Source organism: Mastomys coucha, unplaced genomic scaffold (assembly GCF_008632895.1).
Source record: "Mastomys coucha isolate ucsf_1 unplaced genomic scaffold, UCSF_Mcou_1 pScaffold7, whole genome shotgun sequence".
Lineage (NCBI taxonomy): Eukaryota > Metazoa > Chordata > Mammalia > Rodentia > Muridae > Mastomys > Mastomys coucha.
In genome coordinates this window covers 27,899,915-27,921,830 of record NW_022196913.1, presented here as the reverse complement: position 1 = coordinate 27,921,830, position 21,916 = coordinate 27,899,915, and the positions used below count along the sequence as shown (strand labels likewise).

Genomic DNA, 21,916 nt, shown 5'->3' with positions numbered 1-21,916 from the left:
GTATGTGACTTATTAACAATACAAATTTTCAAACACTCTCACCATAAACAAAGATGTAGAGGAAAGGTCTGAGGTCATTCTAAAGTTATATCTATCTATATTGTTTCCACAGCCACAGGTAGCTAATTGAACATTAGAAATAACATATATTCTGGACTGAGAGACACTACAAGTATAAAATACATATATCACAAAGATGTACTTTTAGAGACAAAAATATAGACTATTACTCATTTTATATTCATTTTACATTGAAAAACAATATTTTGAATGTAGTAGATTTAAAATGGATTTCACCTGTTTCTTCTTCTCCTTATGAATACTGCTTTTAGATTTTAAAGCTACATATGTGTCTATATCTGTTCTCACCTTATGTATCAATGGACAGACCTATTCTAAAGTTCTTAATTCATTTGTGCAGAAATTGCTTCAATAACTAAGTGGTTTTAAGGTCCACTTTGTGGGATGTTCCTAAAGGAATCAAATTTCACAAAGTATTATTGCCAATAACAATAAAGATGTTTCTAGGGTTAAAAATATTGGGACATATTTGGAGAAAATTTGAAGATCTATTGGTAGATAATACAAATGCCTAATTAGAAAGAAGAACATGCTTTTTTTTACATAAGAAAACAGCTTAGCTCCATAAATTTGCTTTAACAAAATCTCAATAAAAATACTAAGAAGCTTTTCCAGAGTGTTGGGACACTAACAGTATCTTCAAATACATATGTAAATGCCAAAGGAAATGGCAGTAGCTGGGTGTGGTGGCCAGGATGTGAAATCCCGGCTACTGGAGGCTGAGGCAGGGAGGTCACAAGTTTCACACCATACTGGTAGAAAGGATGAGACCTTTTCACAGAATAAAAAGTAAAAACAAGGGTATCAGGGACACATTTCAGTGGTAGAATAATTGCTAGCACGTTCAGTCCGAATTAACTATTAGAGAAGGAATGCCTTCAATGATTTTAAGAGGCCTGGAGGTGGTGAGGGTTTAATGTCAACCTAGTGTTCCAAGACAGCCACAAGTATACAGAGAAAACCTGTCTCGGATATGGGGTTGGGAAGAGGGCGGGGACAAAAATAGCAATGAAAAGGTTGTGGGAAATAATTATCTCCTCCTAGTTATTATGTTATCAGTTTACCAAACAATATTAGAATCCTTGCTATGTATCAAGTACACCCACACTGAAGACAGCACTGAGAAGAGTTAGTCCAATTCTACCTTAGAAACTACCAAAAAGATGCAGCCAGAATCTTGGAGGTTCAGGTTAGTCAAGGAATTTAGCCTATGGCAGACATGAAATAAAAACTGGGCGGTGGTGGCGCACACCTTTACTCCCAGCATTTGGGAGGCAGAGGCAGGGGGATTTCTGAGTTCGAGGCCAACCTGGTCTACAGAGTAAGTTCCAGAACAGCCAAGGCTACACAGAGAAACCCTGTCTTGAAAAAAGAACAAAAACAAAACAACAACAACAAAACAAACAAACAAAACAAAACAAAAGAAAACTGGGTAGAATCGAGACAGAGTTCACAGGTGGTCCCGAGGGCATGGAGTTGGGGAAATGGATTTATTATGCTTTGTACTAAAATAGCTGTTTGTTCATTTAAACTGAGAACTCAAAACACTGGGAGAAAACGGGAGACTTTCCTTTCTGGTCTCCTGGCTTTCCCCACGTTAAACACTTAGGACACTAAAATAAACACTGGATCCACTGAGCAAATTTCTCTTCTAGGTCTCCAAAATGCACGCTTCACATCACTCACTATAGGGAACACCAGAAATACGATCCAGGCTGCAACAACTCAGCAATCTCAACCTCCCTATCTAAGCGACTGCGGGTAAGAAAGAATCCAACAGTGAATGGAAACTCGATACTTTTTATTAGAAGCATATACCTTCAGGTAGCCAATTTACTAACGTTTTGGACTGTACAAAGCATTACCAAGAAACCTCAGTATTTATGTAAGATCAATCTTTAGTGGCGATACACACGTATAAAGTAAGCGCTTCGGGAAGCTGGGGCAACGTTAATCTACAACTATTCTGTATCAAAATAAGGCAAAGCAAGTAAAATAATCGGTAATGGTATTGAACTTAAAAAAAAAAAATGGCTGACCAAGGTTGTGACGCAGTTCAATCCACAACTCCATTGCTGTAGCAAACAAACTGAAAGTACCAGAAACAATCGGTCCAACTTAAATGAGCGGGCTAGTTGCCCCGGCAGCTACCCCTTAAATGTCTTTCGTTGGCGCCAGCACCCTTTTTCCTTCCAAATGACAAGGCTAGCACCCACAGGGCAGGCTGAGCCCAGAAGCCACCTCCAAGTCCCGGATGCATTCCTCCGCGCAGGAAGCTCAAACTTCGGGGATGGCGCCCAATCAAACGGAGTAGTAGAGTCCTGGACGGGAGGGAGCCAACCCACAAGCAGGGCGGAACTTTCAAATCACCTTGCAGTCCAATACGGACTAACGCCAGATGCTGCTTTGGGCTGGTGACAGCTGTGGGAGGGTGCTCCATAGTGTAGCACTTCCTGAGCCGCCCAGCACTAACACAGTAAGTGTTAGGTGGGACAGGCGACCCCCACCCATCCCGCCAGCCACCTTACCCGTCAACCACAAATGTTACAGCTCTTATAAGTGGGAGTGGTGGCTCTGAAAAGAGCCTTTTGGATTGTTCTGAGGGAAGACAGCCTACTTCTTCTTGGCTGCAACCTTCTTGGCCTTGGCAACCTTGGGCTTGGCAGGCTTCGGCTTCACGGCCTTAGAAGCGCTCTTGACCTTCTTGGCCTTGGTGACCTTCGCTTTCTTTGGGGTCTTGGCCACTTTCTTGGTCACAGCAGCCCCCGCGGGCTTCTTCGCCTTCTTCGGGGTCTTCTTGGCCGCCTTTTTGGGTGTGGCGGCACCAGTGGCCTTCTTGGGCTTCTTGGCTGCGCCCGCAGGCTTCTTCGCCTTGGCGGCGCCAGCCTTCTTAGCCTTGGGCTTGGCCTCGCCGGAAGCCGCCTTCTTGTTGAGTTTGAAGGAGCCGGAGGCGCCGGTGCCCTTGGTCTGCACCAGGGTACCTTTGCTCACCAGGCTCTTCAGCCCGAGCTTGATGCGGCTGTTGTTCTTCTCCACATCGTAGCCGACGGCCGCCAGCGCCTTCTTGAGCGCGGCCAGGGACACGCCGTTGCGCTCCTTAGAGGCGCCCACAGCCTTGGTGATGAGCTCGGACACCGGGGGTCCGGACGCCTTGCGGCGCACCCCACCGGACTTCTTGGCAGCCTTCTTCTTCGCAGGCGCCTTCTCCGCGGGGGGCGCGGCGGCGGGGGCAGCAGGAGCAGTCTCCGACATGACGGGTCTCTGGAAGTCAGGAACTAAAAGCAATACGCAGATGGAGTAGCGCCGGCCCGGCCGCTGTATATATAGAGCGCAGGCGCGCGCTGATTGGTGCTCCGGCGGCCTGCCTGGCTGGCAAGCTCTGAGCAGCCGCGCTGCGCCCAACTTGTGTTTGTTACACTTCACAAAAAGGAGAAAATATTAAAATGTCTTGCACCAAATCTCTCGAGTTTGGTCGGGAAAGGATCCGAGAAGCCTCAGGCTTCAGGATATATGTTTATTTTTTCCTCATCTCTAAAGACAACGCGCCTAGGAGTCCCTAATTCCCCCAACTCCAAAGGAAGTCCGGGGTAGATAGAGACCACTTTCTGTTTTTCTTCTAAATTACCTGGTCGCTCCTTTGCCCTTGAAACTTCTTTTTCTCAGGGATTATAGAGGACATGCTTCCCTTAGTTTAGGGACAAAAATGAAACGATTTCAGCGTAAATTTTCACGATTATTCTGTTTCTTCGGAAGGGAAGTAACACAAGTCCTTAGTGACTTCTGAGTACAGACCCACCATAACCATGGACTAAGACTGGGATTTCCAGTATAAAACACTTGGGGCAAGTTGAGAGGGGGTTCATAGGCCTTGGGGGTGTATCATGTGGTGGGGGGTTTAGGACTTAAATATCTGATTTAAAGATACTGACTTTAAAATGCTTTTCATTGTTGGGGGCGGGGCACCCTTTTCACTTCTATGAAGGAAAACATGGGGCTGTATTTTTAAACCTCCTGGTTCCCCTCTGAGTTTTGCAAGGTGGGGGTCTAGCTGTGAAGAATAAAGATAATAAGAAGGGAAAGGAACCCCAAAAATCTGTATGGGCCCTCCTTTCCCCCAAATGGCAATTAGAGTCCTTGAAAGACCTGTTTTTTAAAGCAACGAGCAAATATTTGCTTCTTTTGCAGCAATACAGATATAAATTTCAGCTCCTGGAAATTCTAATCTAGAAAATAGTTAACCTTAGTACAGGAGGACCTTCTAGACTTGGCGGCTATAACGTGCAGATATCAGGCTACAGGCTTTCCTAAAGGTTCCGTTTGACATAGATTTGACCAAGCTAAATATTTGAAATAGAAAATGTACCAAATTTTAACAATAAGATGAGAGACAAGATAAGTACAAATTATCATGTTATCTGTGTGTCACCTTTTCTCAGTTCCTCTGAATATGGCAATCAGTATTCTAGTCAACTTTACTTTGTTAGCTTAAGGTGTTCAACTTTATATTTCAGCCTTTGGCTCCAATAACTGCAAGGTGGCTTTGTTGTTAGAGAAAATACAAGGTAAACTCTCTGCTATTATAATTAGTACATGGGGCAAGGGAAGTTGCCCTAATTTTATCAGAAATCTCTGTTTAAGTATATGTTTACATAAAAGCAAATGGTGAGGTTGTCAGCACTAAAGTGTGGTAAAAGCACAAGGTTATACAAATTGAGTTCAGGGATGTTTGTAAAACAAAGCATATTTTCTAAGACTGAGGATGGTCCTGTGGTTTCATGTAATAACATTAGTTTATCCCTGCAAATGCATCTCCTAGGCTTGTGTCCTCTAGGAATTAACAGCCTAATGGGATTAGGGATGGATGGATTGCTAGCAGTAGAACCACTTTAAGAGTTGCCTTCCTGTGTCGACTTTGAAGTGGGAGTTGTAAGGCATTATTGAAAGTACACAGCTGAAGCCCCTTCAACATACGAATATGCTTTAGTAAAAGAAATGAGAACATGTCACCTTGCGTCTGATTACCTGAGAAATGAATGAATGTCCCCCTCATCTGATAGTTGTCCATCTCCCAGAGGAAAATAGCCAAGTGTGATCTAGCTATCCAGTTTGCTCACCTTCCCATCACCGTTAATTCCTGAATTATTCTTAAATCCTGGATTTGTTCATTTGAGTCTTGTAATTCATTAACTTATTCTAGCCTTCTAAGCCAAATCAATCAAATCATAGCTCTTTATATGAAATTAATTAATAAAGTTTGCCTGGTGTAGATGCAAATTAATTGCTTACAATAGAAAAGGTAACACTGAAAGTTATAGTTTTATTGTACAATAATAAATTGTATCTCTAATTTTTCAGTATTCATTCAGCACTCATTCTTTCTCAGAGTAAATACACACTTTATCTTCCTGTATCTTCTTTGAACTAAATTGTCATCTAGCTTGGTTACTCAATCCATCAGTCTTTGACACATATATGAGCTTACCACATATAGTATTTATATATGAGTCATATTTTTAATAGTTCAATAATGATATGCTGATGCTTGATTAGTCAGACTGTCCTAAGGGCAACAGATCAGAATCTTCCGATATCACCCTCTAAAATAGAAACCATAAAATGTGGAACACTTTAAAGCAACCTGAGACTTAGTAAGTATCCGATGAAGTCTGAGATTTTAAAGTAAGTTGAAAAAGATCGCGGGCAAGAAAACTTCTATTCCTATGTGCTCCAAGCAAGAGGTTAGATTAAGGATATGACCTTTAGATCCAATATCACTGGATAGCCACCAATGAAATGAGGACACTGATGAAACGTTGTGGTGATGTCACATGATCTCGTACACTTGTTTGTATGATGAAGATTGCAGGAGGGTTTTGCCATGCCTTGTCTTCAGGCTGTGTTGCCATGGTTGGCAGAATTAAATATGTAGAGAATGTGCCGAAGAAGCTGGAAGCAGAAAAATTTAACAGCAAGATATACTCATAGGAGGGTGAGAGTGTTTAGGACAAGCTTAAAAGACGGGGCTTCCACCTTTGGTTTTTTTTTTTCCATTCCCTCCTTTTAACATGCCAGAGTAGGGTTAGCTGGAGCAGCTTTTCCAGGTTGTTAGTATAGATTCTAACTTGGGGTGATTGAAACCTGTGCTTTCTTAACTCATCAAGGAGTGATGGTAAAAGCCACAACCACGTTATTAGCAATGCCTTCCTCAAAAATATAGATAATATCCAGTCCATTGTGAGACAGACAATGTTGGCAGCACAAGTAAAAACTATACAAGTGGTGTCAGGAGCTCTATAACCTTCTAGTGTGTTGTCTCACCTCAGTCTCACAAATAACTTCTACAAATAACCTTGAGCAGTGGTTCTCCTATTTTCTCAGTCTCCCCTGGAAGATGTCCACCAGTTACTAGATCAAACCTTTGCTACAATGTTTTCCCCATTGATACCTGAGTAGTACATGAAGGGCCAAGACCTCTTGCGCTGTTATGCCCCAGTGCACCCTCCAATGCAATGAGGAAATCGGCATACACCATAACAGTAAAGTATAAAGGAGGGACAAGAATTGCAAACAGAGACACAGTGCAAAGCGGTCCCCGGACACTTTGGAATTGCCAGCAGAGCCCTGGGACACACCTCTCCTCAGCCCCAACTTATTTTCAAAAGACTTTAAAACACTTTCAAAACTTTAAGTTCACCTTCCAAAGATACAAAATTTGACAGTCGTGACAATATGCATGTTTTATACATCCTCAGTCTAAGCTTACAATGAAGGCACAAGAGAAAGACATAAGTTAGATAATCACCTAGATCAGAGGCAAAGCATCATCTCACACATGGTTGTTTTGTGGGAAATATAGAGCGAAATGTACTAAGATATTACTTTGTCAACCCAGACCACAAGCTTGCTCCAGACACTGCACCAGACACCCTCTGAGAGAATTTATTTAAGCATAGAACACCTGCAGTGCACAGAAACAACATTCATCTAAGGAGAGAATCTCTCAAGGCCAGGTGCCTGCTGGGACTAACACAAACAAGCTTTACAGGGCAAGAACTCCTGGATAGGAAAACAAAAGTCTGAAAGACGAAGAACTGTAAGAAGCTAATATATGGGCTAAAAGTTTTCCTTAAGTAATTAGTGATGCAGCAGTGAAATTGCAAGATAAGAGAACTGCTTAAGCCCAGGGGATAGCGAGGCAGGAAAGTTAGAAGTTCAAGACAGAGTTCAGGAGCTAGCCTGGGCTGTGTGAAACCTGTCTCAAAAAAGAAACAAGAAGAATAGTTTAAAACAGGGGTCCTCAAGCTCTTAAATGTCAATCCCTTTTCTACTCCAAAAATCTAGTAAGTCTCTGAAAATCTTTTAAGATACTAAATCTGGTGTATGGTTCATTTTAAGTATTGAAGCTAGGTATTAAATTAAATAATCTGATAATTGATATCCACGATTTGTTTAATAATCTTTTAAGATATAAACTTCATTAAATGCATTCATAATTATGTTATTCATATGTAAGCTATCTATGAGACACTACAGATTGCTATCTCATATAAAAAGAAACCATATACCATCAGATGGGAAGTTCTTATGCTTCAGCCCATTCAGAAGACCATGCCACACTGATCCAAAACATGTAAGGTTGTGTGTGGGTGGAGATTACAACTTACTGGTGATGACAGTGATCAAGAGACATAGCTTTGAAGCACACAGGCTTGGTTTTAATTCCACTTCCTCCACTCATGTGCTAGGGACGATGCCCAGTTCCTGAGCAACAACTTACACTTTGAAGATAATAAGGACTAAGTAATGAGTGTTCCCCTTCAGGTTTTGGGGTATGCTCACTCAGTCACTGCTCATTAACAGTTATCCCCACCAGAACCTTAAGATGTGAGAACCCTCTGCTGTGGGCATGATTCTGAGAAAGGTTGTCCCTTCCTTACTATGAAGAGATCGATGAGAATAGATCAAGTTTGATGGATGGATGAGAGTAGACAAAGTCCAACCAGCTGTTTTATTCTTTCTGATTACTTGTATTTCTCAGATGCATCCCAAAGGCCCAAGAACCAAGGTGTTATCCTAATAAGAGAACATGGTGCTAAGCTGTGACAGATGGGAAGGAATGGTGTGTGTGTATGTGTGTGCACGCACATGCCAGTGTGTGTTTATACAAGTGTAAACAAATGTGGTTATGCATTGGAGGACCAGTAGATAAGTAAATAATGCGAGTCTATAACTCTTCACATAAGGGTCTGTCCCAACAGTCATCCAGAATTCCATTCCATACCCATTTTGCAAACTTGTGAAGACCCTCACACAATCCCTCTGTCCCTGATTCCTCCATTCCAGGCAGGTCATACTTTTGATGACAAGAGGGTATGGCTGGTTAAATCATAAGAAAGACCATGATGTTTTGCACCCTGCATGCACTCCCACATTATCACAATCTTCTTACATTAAAGAGAACTTCTGATGTGACCAAACTCTTATCAAGTTAACTGACCTAAGATTTGTAGCAGTCAAATATATGAAATATCCCTTTCATGAATAATAGGAGTAGTTGTGTTTTCTTTATAAGTTTACAAAACAAAGCAGCATTGTATATTACTCAAGGGCTTGTCCACTCTGGCTCACAGATGGATTATCTGAGTTAAATTCAGCTTCGCTGTTTTCCAGCTGGTTAACCACCTTGAATGAGTTAATTAACCACCCATGCCACAGTTTCATCATTTGAAAGATGCCAATAATAATAAACCACATGTTTTATAGGTTGTCATGGAATTTATGAATCAATGCATATTCATGATCTACAACATTTCAGATGAACATACAAAGAATACAAATTAATTTATAATATTATCCATAAACACCTGTGTACAAACTAATGCCTATCCCATCCCTGAGTGTGCTGATGTGAGTCTCATTGAGGCTCATAAATAGCTAAGTGAATACTAGTCAAAAGTGGCCTTTCTAGCACTGTGGCCACCCCAGCAAACAGCATCCTACCTAGTGCTAGCACTACAACCCAGCCTCAACATATCAGTAAAGGAAAACCCAAAGCTCAGACTTCTCCAACATAGAGCAGCAGTCTTAACACGTCATGCCTCCAGCACCACATACACCTCAAATAAGTATAAACTTTTCAACTAAAGCCACGAGAAGTGCCACGCCCCTTTAATGCCAGCACTCAGGAAACAGAGACAGCCAGAGAGATCTCTGTGAGTTCTAAGCCAACAAGATCGACAGAGAGAGTCCAGGACAGCCAATACTTACATGGAGATTTTCTCAAAACCTAGATGATAGATAGATAGATAGATAGATAGATAGATAGATAGATAGATAGATAGATAGATAGTTTGTTCTAGGTGTGACAGCTCATTTCAGTAATCCCAGGACTCTGGAAACTGAGGCAAGAGGATTCTCCAAAGTTGGAGAACAGTTTGGACTACATAATGAGATAGATCATCAATTCAGCCAAGCTTGAACAAGATAAAGCTTTCAAATTTCTATATATAAACTACAGAAAGCAAAAACACATCCATACCAATGAACTACTTACCACACTATTTAGTTTTAGATAGGTTTTCACCCCTGTGAAACATGTAAGTGTGAAGTTTGTATCTAGGAATCACAGCCATTTACAACATGTGGCGCTGTTTGCCTTGGTAGACACTAGATGGCAGTCCAAAACCAGAATGCTACCTTAGATGCCTGACCTAGATAAGCATTAATCTTCGGCTATGCGCATATTTTTCTATCCCCTTTAGAACTTATTAACACCATTTGCCGTATAATCATTATGACGAACTGGAAATTCATGATACGCAGTCTCTCCACTGACAGGAAACATGCGAAGAAGAAATTAAGTGAACTGGAGAACCTTAAGTGACTGAAGAATCCATGTTGGCTTATTTCCTCTACAATAAGTTCATCGGCAACTACAATAAGCCTTAGGGAGTGACAGAGCAAGCCAGGCAGACTGTTCTCCTGTAGGAACTGAAGAAGGGAACTCTCCTCATGAAAAGATAAGCAACGATGGCTGTGAGAAAGAGCTCACTGCAGAACGGACAGGAATAATGGTCAATTTATATGATGGCTGTGAGAAAGAGCTCACTGCAGAACGGACAGGAATAATGGTCAATTTATATGGTGGTAGAGTTTAATAAAAGAGCCTTGATTTAAGTTATTAAATCAGTTCTTAGTTGTTTGGGGGTGTGGTATTTGTTTGTTTTATAAGTAAAGTGGCTGCAGTGAATAGGCTAACAAGATACTGCCCCGCAAAACAGGAGAAACAGAAAGGTAGGCAGTTGAACGGATGCACAAGTCAAAGGAGTTCCTCACTGTGTGTCTAGTTGAAGTCTGAGAGCTAAAAGTCAACAATGGCGGCTCAGTTAGCGATATTTGCTGTGAAGGTTGCCTATGTAGAGACACTATTCCTCTGATTGCAGGTTGTTTCAAGTAAGCAATGAACCATGCTCAAGGCTCAAATACATAAGACCTTCCAATAGGCCTTGCCTGTTTATGAACCTGCAACTCGCTTAGAAGCTAATAAAGAATATAAACTTTGTTTATAGTTAAAAAAAACCACTTGTATAATCTCTGTGCCCCAAGGTTTTACCTTTTCAACTATAATCCCACCCAATGTGTTCAATTATGTACACAAATTAGGAGCTGCCCTATGATCTCATATAAGCCCCTGAGTACTCCACTTAGCTCCAGTCACTAAAATCATATATGTGACCACTGTAAAGTTAGTTAAGCACTACTCAGTTGAGAATCCTATATATACAGTTGGTATAATTACCTTCCTACAGGCTAACAGTATGTAAATATGTGTTGAAATATCTTGTAGTTAAACTCTAACTCTGCTTCCAACTTCTGCTGAAATTCCTGTTGGTAGCGCATGCTGGCATGCTGGCTCAGTCTCAGTAGTGTCTCTAAGGACATAGAACTCCGTCTCAGCCCTGACGCCCTGCTGGTGATCATAGGACAATAGCAGCATTGGTCTTAGAGTGAGGAAATTATGAAATTCATAATTAAGGTCTATCAATAATTGTGATCATAAATGGGCTAATCATGGAGATACAAAGGGTTTATAACTGTACAGTGGGTTCAAGATTAACCCAGCACCTAATTGCAACACACATCCCCTGAATCATACTCCCTACAAACTCAAGGAAACTTTAGGCTGCACTAAAGCGCGATTATATGAAAGTGCAACTGAGCAGGCACCCCACGACTATTTTGTCATTGTTGAAAGGAACAACAAGCAATTTATGTGAAACATTAGTAGAGGGTAGAAGGAAAAAAAAAACATTCAAGCCAGGCATGATCCCTGTAAACCCCAGCACTCAGGAGGCCAGCGAAGAGTACACAGCAAGAACATATTAATAAGAAACAATTTTTAAAACATATGCAAAAACAAAAACAAAGCACAACCCATCTCACATGCTAACTAATAATTTTAAGTACTTTCAGACACTGAATTGAACAAGAAGGGTTCTGGTTAAAGCTGTCCAGGGGGAAGAAGACCTGCTGCAGAGCAGAGAGAGAACAGGTCCCCTGCAGCTTCCTTCTTTCCTCACACTAGGCTTTTGCAATTGATGGTGTTTGTACTGGCAGACCCTGCATGGAATTCCAGGTTAGAGCGTCAGCTGGCTAATCATTCACTTGGACACTATTACTCAGCAGATTTAAAAACCCTTCCACATACAGAGTGTTTTGATGACAAGATTGATGACCTATAACTGATTGTGACAGAGTGAGAAGCTGAGGCTGAATCAAAAGTTCCATTCTGAGGTGGTGAGGGCTGAAGTGGGTAAGGAAAAGACATGAGGAGAGGCAAATGGAAAGGTGGGAGCAGAGGCAAGGCCAGCTTCTCTCTGAAGTCTGGGGACTGCTTATGGATTCACTGGAATGAACGATCCAGCTCTGGCCATTCCTCAATCCATGGGTCTGGGAGACGGCCATGTTTGGGTTGCTCCCGGGTCCAGGCATGTGGGTCAGAAGTGTGAGAGGTGGCAGTGTGCATGCTGGTTCCAATGGAGACCATGACGATGACAGTGACATACAACATGCTGGAAATGGAAGAGGAGATCTAGGACATCGAAACAGTGCTTCCCGGCTAGTGTAACACTCTAGAAGTTCCTCTCAACCACATTCTGTAGCAGAGAGACGGCCAGGGGTTGGAGCCTGGCAGGAAGAAACCCCCCAGTGACATGTTTCCTCAAAAGGCATTGCCAAGTTCCACACCAGGGGACAAAGAGTCTGGCAAGCCCTGGTTCATTTGTACAAACACTCATTTCAAATTCTCCCTGTAGCTCTCCATTGAGCAGTGACCATATCTGGAGAGATCCCAGAGGCAGGAGTCGAAGATCACTAGGTCAGGGGCAGCTCCAGATCACAGCTCCTCCAAGATGTCCTCACGGTACTCTGAGTAAACACGGATGAGGAAGTAGAAGGGTACAAGGTGGTGGCCAGAACCGGAACAGAACTGGAACAGAACTGGCAGACCTCTCGGTACTGTGTCCCGCTGTTCAGCTCTCCCAAGCTGGCCCCAGCCACCAGCTGATCCTGGTCAAAGCTCAGTTCCCCCTGCCCACCCACCCCCACCCGGACGGTCAGATCCAGCAAACGTAGGTGGTCCTTTTCAGGCCAGGGTCTGCACCCACCCAACACTGGCATGGCTGCGAAGCTTCTCTCACCTTGGCTTTTAACTGGGAAGCTGTGAGCAGTGTGTCTTTCTGGAGCAGAAGCACCAGGTCATTATACACTGCTTTTGGATGGAATCCTCCAAAATGACCACGAACTTGTATAGCAGCTACTGGACTTCCGAGGCTTGGAAGTGGACCATGGCGCTTCCCAGCAGGCAGTGCGGCATCTCGTTTTGTAGCCAAAGCTGGCCTAGAATTATTTCATTCAGGATGGCTTCACACTTCAACTTCCCAAATGTTGGGACTGCAGGTGCTAACCACATATAACTCAAATTTCTTAAGAGGGACAAGTTAACACTTGGAGAAGAACCTCACTTCAGCCGAAAGAATCATTTTGCTTCTTCAAACAGCTGTTATGCAGGACAGCTAACTTCCTGTATAACACCTTGGGTTCCAGTACAAGACTGATTATACTTTATGCCTTGTTGTTTCATGGAAAAGTCACTTTAACTGTGTCATAAGGGAGACAGAATTGAGCTGGGAACACAAGCACCTTCTGGAGCTAAATATGCTTATTCCTTTTTGTTATTTATTTTATCAAGATAACCACAGTCTTAGCTATTTATAAGAGAATATCTGATTATTTCCTGATAGAAAGCAGACAACCTCTTATAAACAATACCATCAGCAGGGACTGGGGACACAGGCTTGTCATCCTTGCTCTTCAATACACTAAGGAAGTAGAGTTGCAATTTCAAAGCCTGTCCGGGCTACAGAGCAAGTGCCAAGCCACCTGGGCAACTTCGCAAGACCCTTGTCAAAATACAAATTAAGAAATGGTCTGGCAGAGCAGCTCAGTTGTAGAGTGCTTGCTTAGCACATTTATGACCACTGGGTTTAATCTCCAATTCTAAAAGAGGAAATAAGGATAAGTATTTGATTGAAGCAGTGGCAGTATATCAGGGTACATAGTCGTATGACCCAGAGTTGTCCTGCAGTTGGGTACCAGGCAGTGTGCTGATGGCTTCATGTATTATTTTGAGAGATTAGGAGTTAAATCTCCTGATACTCAGACAGATAGGGAGAGTGGTCATAGCTAGGTAATAAAGGTAGCAAATTTCCAAGGTGACAGCTTCTTCCTGACCCTCCCCACCTGAGAACAATGCATGGTAGCTAAAAACAATAGCTCAGCAGGACTTTTTCTCTCTCTGGTAAACCTTTGCTGATAGTTTGGCTGAAGAAGTTTGAGGCCTGATCAGGACATGTTACACCATAGTTGTGGACCAATCAACCATCCTACCTTTCTTCAAGCTAACTAGTTAACCCTAAATTAGGAGAGAAAAGCTCTTCAGGGACTGGGGAGGAGAGGGAGAGGTGGGGAGGGGACGGGAGGGGATGCGGAAGGGGAGGAGGAGGAGAGAGGGAGAATGAGCTAGAGAGAGGGAGCTAGACAGTTTGGCTCATGAGCCTTCTTCTGCTTTGTAGAGGGTCTTTTGTGCTGTGTCAACTCCATGTGTGTTTCTTTCCTCCCCCTCAGTGAATGCTTTTCTTCAATGGCTGACTCTGCTGCTGTCTGCCGTGTTTGAGAAGTCTCTCAACTCTCAGCTCAAGACTTTTGCTTGCTCTTTAGTTCTAAGTGTACCTGGAAGACAAAATGGACCCAGTCAAGATCCCTACACGGTATCATTTTAACAGAGCTTTTCTAGTTTTAAATATCTATGAATATTTAAATATTATTAAATTTATTTATATTATTAAATACAAAATATTGAAGTCAACTTTTAAATACCCTATGAAATAACTGTTGTTTATTTTTCCTTTGCAAATGAGCCTTAGTGAGCTTCGTAGTTTTCAATTGGTTTATAAAACAACTGACTGCTTGCAAACTGATTTTACTTCAGAGATCCCAGAGGGATGGGTTGTGGAGGAGGGAGGGGTCTCCAGATATAAGCATATAACAAGAACTTAGCAGTTGTACTGAAAGGCTATGACTTTGCCCTTGGCCTGCAGGTGCCCAATGAGTACGGAAAACAAGCCATGGAGTCTCTTCACAGCAATAGAATAGTGACTAAGACACCGACGCGAAAAGCTAAAGTTGGCCTCCTGAACACAAGTAGTCAGTTTATAGTGGGCATAACAACTTCTGAGGCCCTGTTAAAACTAGACTTGAGGTAGTGATCTGCTAGACCACAGTATGACAAAGACTTATCTCCTGCCCGATTCTCCAAGATGAATATTTTGGAGTTCAATTTTATTTAAAGTTAAAGCTCATGTCAATATCTCTCAGGACAGTTCTGCTCCATATCCCCATATGGCTGTACCAGATAATGAAAGTCCCATTCTTCCACATCATATTTTTTTTTCATACTTTCTATGGGGAAGTACTATGCCTGGTTTGCCAGATCTCTCCAAGATGGAGCTGCTGCCTGGACTCATCCCAGCAGCATCTCTACATTGGAGCTGACATACATGAGTGTACATGATGAGTGCTCACAACCCCAGAATTGCTACAGCACATCAAAGACCCCCAGGCTTGAGGCTGATACATCTCTTAGGCAGCCTCATTTTCACAGTAACTATTGTTTGCTCTTGTGAAAGGTGCCTTCCCTCTCTTGTAGACTGTATAATAAATAGCACAGTACTGATAAACAAAAGTCCTGAACTCTTTACCCTCTTTTTTTTCCATGTCCATGTGTACAGACTAGAATACACTACAGACTGAGCCTGTAGCCAGGGTAGGGCCAGAGTGTCTGAAGGAGACAGGGCACATGTAAAAGAGGAGGAAGGAGGTGGAATCAGAGGGCAAGGGCCTTGTCTTGAGTAAGTGGGTCAGAGGGGAGGGGTTGGAGTGCTGGAATTTTCCAGATCACAAGTGATGTCTGCTTTGGGGAGGAGGGAGAGTTGTGTCTGGGGCCTGAAAGAATCAGGAAGTGTGTGTGCGAGAGACTTCCTGACAGTGCCCCTAAATTCATTTTCTATTGTCAATGAGCAGAAGAAAAACATTTTGGAACTCCAGTGCCTTATAGTTTACAAAGTTTCTGGGTTGTGACTTTGTTGTGCCCGATTCATGAACCCCAAAAGACCACAAAGAAGCTGATTCTGATGCAATCTCGTTAAGGTCTTTCTTACAAGTTGGAACTTGGGCCACACGAAGCTCTCTGTCTCTGACACACCAAAATTGGGAGAGGGAAGCCCGAGCTCTCAGTGGGAAAAGGTTTTATAGGAAGAAAGCGAAGTGGGTTTTAGCCTGGCACATATCTGACTGGGGGAGCCACTATGGAACTTTGTTGCCCTTTAACATAATTAGCTGGTGCTGGAAGCCAAACCATAAACTTCTGCTTTCCTCCTGATTGGTAGTTGTTAGGAAGCGAAATGCCAGGGGCAGGCTCGTAACCTAGAAACTAGTGCCAGGTGCCGACTTGTTGGCAAGTAATCTGGAAACTGGTGGTAGGTGCAGGCTTGTTGGTTAACTCGAGTTCAACCTTAGGTCAGGTTCTCTAGGTGGAGTCTGAACCCAAGATCTGGTCTCAACTTCAAAGGGGATGACAAGGACAAGAGTCTTTGGAAGTACGCTTATGAGGAGCAGGACTAAGTCCTGTCAGAACCTGGGTCATTCGGTTGCTAAAGTCCCTAAAGTCAAAATGGCATTGCAGGGTTTAAAAAGACTAGGCCCAGCACCATGGCTTTGTCAAGGGTGACTAAATGCTGTCTTCAAAAGTACAAGCCACCTGGGAAGAAGCTTCCGGTGTGACCAAGTAGCTATCTCTTGATTCACAAGGACCAATTCCAGCCTCCTGTCCTCGCATCTCCCCCAGTCTCACATCCATTAGAACCTCGTTAGGGCTCATAGACACACAGTCCATTGGTGGCTGGGACCTAATTCTGTCAGAGCAGGGATCATCCTAGAAGAATGGAGCAAAGAAAGGACCACTAACCCCTCATGATCTTAACAGAGGAATGAAGACTCAAGAGACACTGAGGTCCACTGCTGGCTGAAAGGCTGGAGAATCTTAGAATTTAAAATGAGGGCATTTAATACAAATGTATGGTATATAACCTTTATCTAAAAGGACATGAGGGCCACTGTAGCCAGCCAGAAATATAAAATAGCCAGTTCCAGGAACTCAGAGCCTCAGGGCTCTGGTTCCCGATACCTGTCCCTCCTGAATGATCCACAATGAGGGCGGAACTAAGAATGAAGGTCTAGTGGTTTATGAGACTCTCCACCCTGTCGACCAGTAGATGAAGATTACATTCCTAGAATGAATGTGTTCCCCTCCCTGACTGAATACCTTGGGTCGGGTCCCTCAGAAAGTTTCCACTGTTTATGTTCTGTTTCCTTGGTAACCCTCTCTCCGCCCCCAGCTTCTGGATTTTCTCTTAAATACCCCACTCTTCTGGTGTTCGGCGTCGAACTCTGGCCAGCATGGTCACGAGATCGACCCCGGTACCGGCTTATCCCCAATAAACCTCATGTGATTGCAGCAAGTTCGGTCTCTAGTGAGTCGTTGGGTGGTCACGTCATCCTGAGACTTGAGTAAGGATCTCCCCAGTTCTGGGGGTCTTTCATGGCTTGAGGAATTGTAATCTCCGCAGACTCTAATCCTGGGAAAGGACAAGGCAGAAGCCTTGTGCCAGCCACGGCAGGAAACTTGCCTCCCAGGAAGAGACTTCATACAAGATTCCAAGTGGTTAGGCCACCTTGCCAGGAAGACTGTAGCCAAAGAGGGCAGGACCACACCCTGGACAGGAATGCCTAGTTATGGGTATGTTCTGCTTATCCCTAAATTTCATGTCAGTACCCCAAAAAACAGACTGAGTGGAGTGTGGGGGGGTGTCAGTGTGCTTCTTTTTAATAGGGTCTGGATGAATAAATTCCCTTCTGCTTCTTTCTGTTACTTGTTTGGTTTGGTTTGGTTTTTTAATTGATCCACTGGGGATGCCCTAGCAGATTAAGGGTTTCCAGTGCTGAGGCCTTGATGACATACTGACCAAAATCACAAGAACCTCGAATTCGGAACTTCAGTGACATTGAATTTAATACTCACCAGTGGATTGGATTCATATTTCAACTCAGAAAGGGCACCTACTTCCTGACCAAAATTTCAATGCGAGAAAACAAGTTAGTTTGGTGTTTCCCATTAATGAAGTCGAGAATCGGAGCCAGACGCATGTTACAGTTTCAAGTATGCATCACCTTGCTTAGGATAAGCTGTCCTTTGGCCTCTTCAAGGAACTTGGATAGTGTTCCTGGTAGAGAGCAGGGCATCAATTCTTATTTGAACTTGTTTAAAGCTTCTTTTAACTCCTTTGAAAGTATTCCCTGAGTACTTTCTGGTCCGTTAGTCGGTTCCAGTAAGAGATAAGTTCCTGGTTTGAGGCAGCTTCCTTCTCCCTGGGTGGCTACGTGACGATCTCAGTTTCAATTTTGAAGTGAGATAACTGGAAGTTGCTTGAGGTTATAAACTCTCAACACCCACCCTCAGAGATGTACTTCCTCCAGCACGGCTGTGTCGACTCCCCATTACCATGGAACTAAGTGTTTAAATACCAGAGCCTATGAAGGACTATTCTCATTCAAATTACCACAGCATGATCAGCCTACAGAAGGAAGTTTTAGCTGAAAATAAAGTAACGGACAGTTTAGGAGTACATTCCTATAAGAATCTGTTCCCGAAAATACCTGCCTCTCTCAGTGTCTCACAATCTGACTTCCTGGAATATGGTATCCTATAGCACAGAAAACTGATTCTTCCCTTGTTTCTATGGTGCTAGGCAAGGAAGGAAGGCCTTGACTAGAACCACAGAGGCAGCAACTCATTGGGCATGAAACGTGTAAGTGTTGGGTGAATGTGGTCACCCTCAAGGGAAAACCAGGTAAATATAGCTGGTGTCCTAGTGAAGGCTAGTTTCCTTGCCTTGTATGTAGTGTTGGAGTTGTGTGTGCTGAAGTTCACTGACCAGGTGACTCTAGGATATTCAGCTATGCAGAGAAATAGGAGGAAGGTCCCAGAAAGCAACAATGCTAGTGGCTATGGACCTATATAAAAAAATGTGCTCCTGATAAGCCCTAAACAGTGTGTATTGCACTTCGGAGTCTTTATGGAACTCTTCAGAGCTGTGTGCACACTTACTATAGCAGGCATGTTTTGTTTTTTGAGAAAGTTGTGTAATCAATTAGGAGTGACTGTATTTTAATGCACTGATGACAAACTCAGTGCCACCAGTAATGTATCAGTGTAACATTAAGTAAGGAAATCAAAGCACTGCCACTTGATATCATTTAACCAAGAACAAGCCCAGATTGGAATTCTCTATGTCATGTTCCCTGTGGCTTTTGTCCTACCTGTCTCTTGTAGGACTCTGATTCTGTGCCTTCCTGAGGGTTGTCTTATGAATCTGTCCCTCTGTCTGTGTCTGTGTCTTTTACTCTAAGTAGGGGCTCAGTTCATGCTTTTATTGACCAGCACAGAAAGTATCACATGGGAAGGGAATGGGATAACTTATAGAAATCTTTAACAGATGTACTAGCTCCAAATGGTTTCAAACTGAATCAGTTGCAAACAATATGGCAAAGATCACTGATTATTAAGCAATATTTGTGTGCTTCGTTCAACATTTATGGTGCATATTCATTTTATAAGACCACTTTGAGCCAGTCTATTTGCTATTTCCTGCTATTTCCTGATTTTTATAATACATGCACATTATGTAACAGGAACCCAGACCTTAGTATAGCTGACTCCCTGGTGGAAGGACCATTCAGGCTATAAAACCTAGCGTGCAGGCAGCATCCCCAACCAGAATGAAAACAAAGACCTAATGCAGTAAAGCCTATAGCTCTGGGATGGTTCCTAAATGTTCTCCAAACTTGTTTAACCGAAGTATATCAACCCAGAACATGTTTCTCTTTCTGTGTGTTTAAAAGTTCACTGTGAAAGTAGTTCTGTGATAAACTGGGATCCCAAGCACCCAGTGTGGTCATCTGCTGTCTGAAAAAGACTTTCTATTGGCTTGAAAGCACGTCCAGGTAGTCTTCTCTGGTGACTACCCCTCAACACACTATTCTTGGGTCAGGGCTATGGAAGAGTACATAATTTACGATTGCAGCTATGCATCAGCTTAGGTTGTAAACTTGATTTACCTAGGAAATCCAAGACAAGTAAGGCGGTTTGTTAAATCATTCTCTTAAAAAGGCGGGTTAAACAAACACTGTAGGCTAACGACCTCAAGGTGTATTATTATGTCTGGCTGTGAGGTCCAGCAACAGCTCCAGTCTCTTGGGCTGTACGAGATCCTCATAACATTGTGTCACCATGGTAGAGAAGAGGCAGCACAGCTTTCTCTCTTTGCCAACTGTTTCTGGTTTCCCAAGATAGAAAACAGTTTCCAAGAGCATAGTGGCTTCAATCTCCTTTAAGGAGCCAAAACTCACCGCAGGCATCTACTGTGTTCAGCAAGTGGATTGTAAAATGTTTTTGATCTTCCAGACCAACCCACCAGTTCCTGCCAGGAACACCATCGGAGAATGGGCTGTGTGCATGTTCAGTCTATCAGCGCATCCCCCTTGTCTCCCTCTGTCAGTCTTCATCTACCCTTCCAGGAAAGGGTTCAGTGAATTCCACAGACTGATTTTTTGACTGATAGTACATAAAAGCACATAGTGTTTTGCTTGTTTTGCTTGAACATCTTCCATTTACTGAAGTCATGTCTTACTGGTTTTCCAGGTGAATATGGTCGTTTAATACACTGCTGTAGTGACACACTTTTGTGAAAATTCCTTTTATCTTCAAAGAGGATGGACCTATGTACTTAGCTTGCTGCCCTACAGTATTTATTTTATTTAAACTGCCTTTAAGAGGACAACGGGACTAACCTTAATATACCTTCATTTCCCATGTAATTAACTTTTGCAGCCTAAGCTAAATACATCGATTTAATCTTCAATTATGTACTCCTTTCCAGAATTGTGTGATTGTTTGTGTGTGTGCATGTCATCATTTACTGAAAGCCATTAACAGTTTGACAGAAACCTTAAACCAGATATTTCATGAGTGTTGAAAGCAACGTGTGAGTGTGGGTTTATAACATCTCGGTGGTTTTCAGTGCTAGTCTGAGTCACTGTCAGCAAGGCAACTTTTGGAGACTTCTTTTAAGGATCTCAGAAAATAATCCCTAGCTTATCTCAGGTACCGTTTTCTGTACATGCCAATAAATACAGAGTAAAGTTCTTTGCTAGTCACAGATCCCTCTCTGTCTATGTCTCTCTGTCTCTGTCTCTGTCTCTGTCTCTGTCTGTCTCTCTCTCTCTGTCTGTCTCTCTGTCTCTGTCTCTGTCTCTGTCTCTGTCTCTCTCTCTCTCTCTTTCTCTCTCTCTCTCTCTCTCTCTCTCAACAGAAAGGTGCCAGGGACAGATCAGACACACACAACTAACAACATTTAGTCCAATGACCATTGACTACAGACAGCTGAAAGAGATAGGGAGACAAGAGGAATATTCACATTTGGGCCCATTCTTGGCCAGAGTAACTCAATAGAAAAAAAAAACTGTATTTTTATTCCTTAATGCTGCATCGGCACATTCTGTCACCCTCACAGAGGTTTCTTTAATGCATTAACTGACTTCATTGCTTCTAATACCATATAATACAGCATTCCGTATCTCAGAGAAATAAGTCAATCTGCTCACACCTTCTGTTGAGCTTCATGGTTATAGATGAGAAATGAAGTAGAATCTGCCATCTTTACTTCCTTCATTAGTGCATGAGGATTTCTAGGTCTTTATCTTCCCCAGTGCTGAGTGTTACTCAACTTTCCAACGCGCTAATGCAAAATGAAGTACCACTTTGCATTTTTTTAATTACCATGTGTCTTGGGCTCGCTGGCATATCCATTTTATGTTCATCTCTTTCATCCAGTTCTGCTGATGAGTTTCTGCCTGAATCTTCTTAGTCTACAGAAATACTTTTTATATTCTAGTTATTAGTCATTTCGTATGTTTCAATTTACTACGTCTCTGATGTTTTGTTAGCTATAAAATTTTATTCATGATATCTTTCACTGAACAGAAACAGTAATTTTGATTAGTATCCCTGGTTGGTGAAATCACTCAGAAATGAAAGGTACTTACTAGCAAGCCTGCCAACCTGAGTTCGATCTCTGAGACCCACATACTGTAAGAAAAGAAC

The 21,916-nt window shown here is 42.7% G+C and overlaps 2 protein-coding genes and 1 pseudogene across 2 annotated transcripts in view; 1 reads left to right on the top strand and 2 right to left on the bottom strand.

Annotated features, from left to right (window-relative positions):
• Positions 1–1,861: 1,861 nt before the first annotated feature.
• Positions 1,862–3,383, bottom strand: H1-2 (H1.2 linker histone, cluster member). Its single transcript, XM_031358811.1, has one exon. It carries the CDS (start codon positions 3,331–3,333, stop codon positions 2,695–2,697), a length of 639 nt encoding a protein of 212 aa, XP_031214671.1. The 5' UTR covers positions 3,334–3,383; the 3' UTR covers positions 1,862–2,694.
• LOC116082008 (histone H1.4) overlaps positions 2,972–21,916 on the top strand; it is a 98,582-nt gene continuing 79,637 nt past the window's right edge. The window contains exon 1 of the mRNA XM_031358810.1: positions 2,972–3,083. The gene's annotated coding sequence lies outside the window, so the exon portion shown is untranslated. The remainder of the gene's footprint in view (positions 3,084–21,916) is intronic.
• On the bottom strand, positions 12,078–12,928 carry LOC116082640 (annotated as a pseudogene).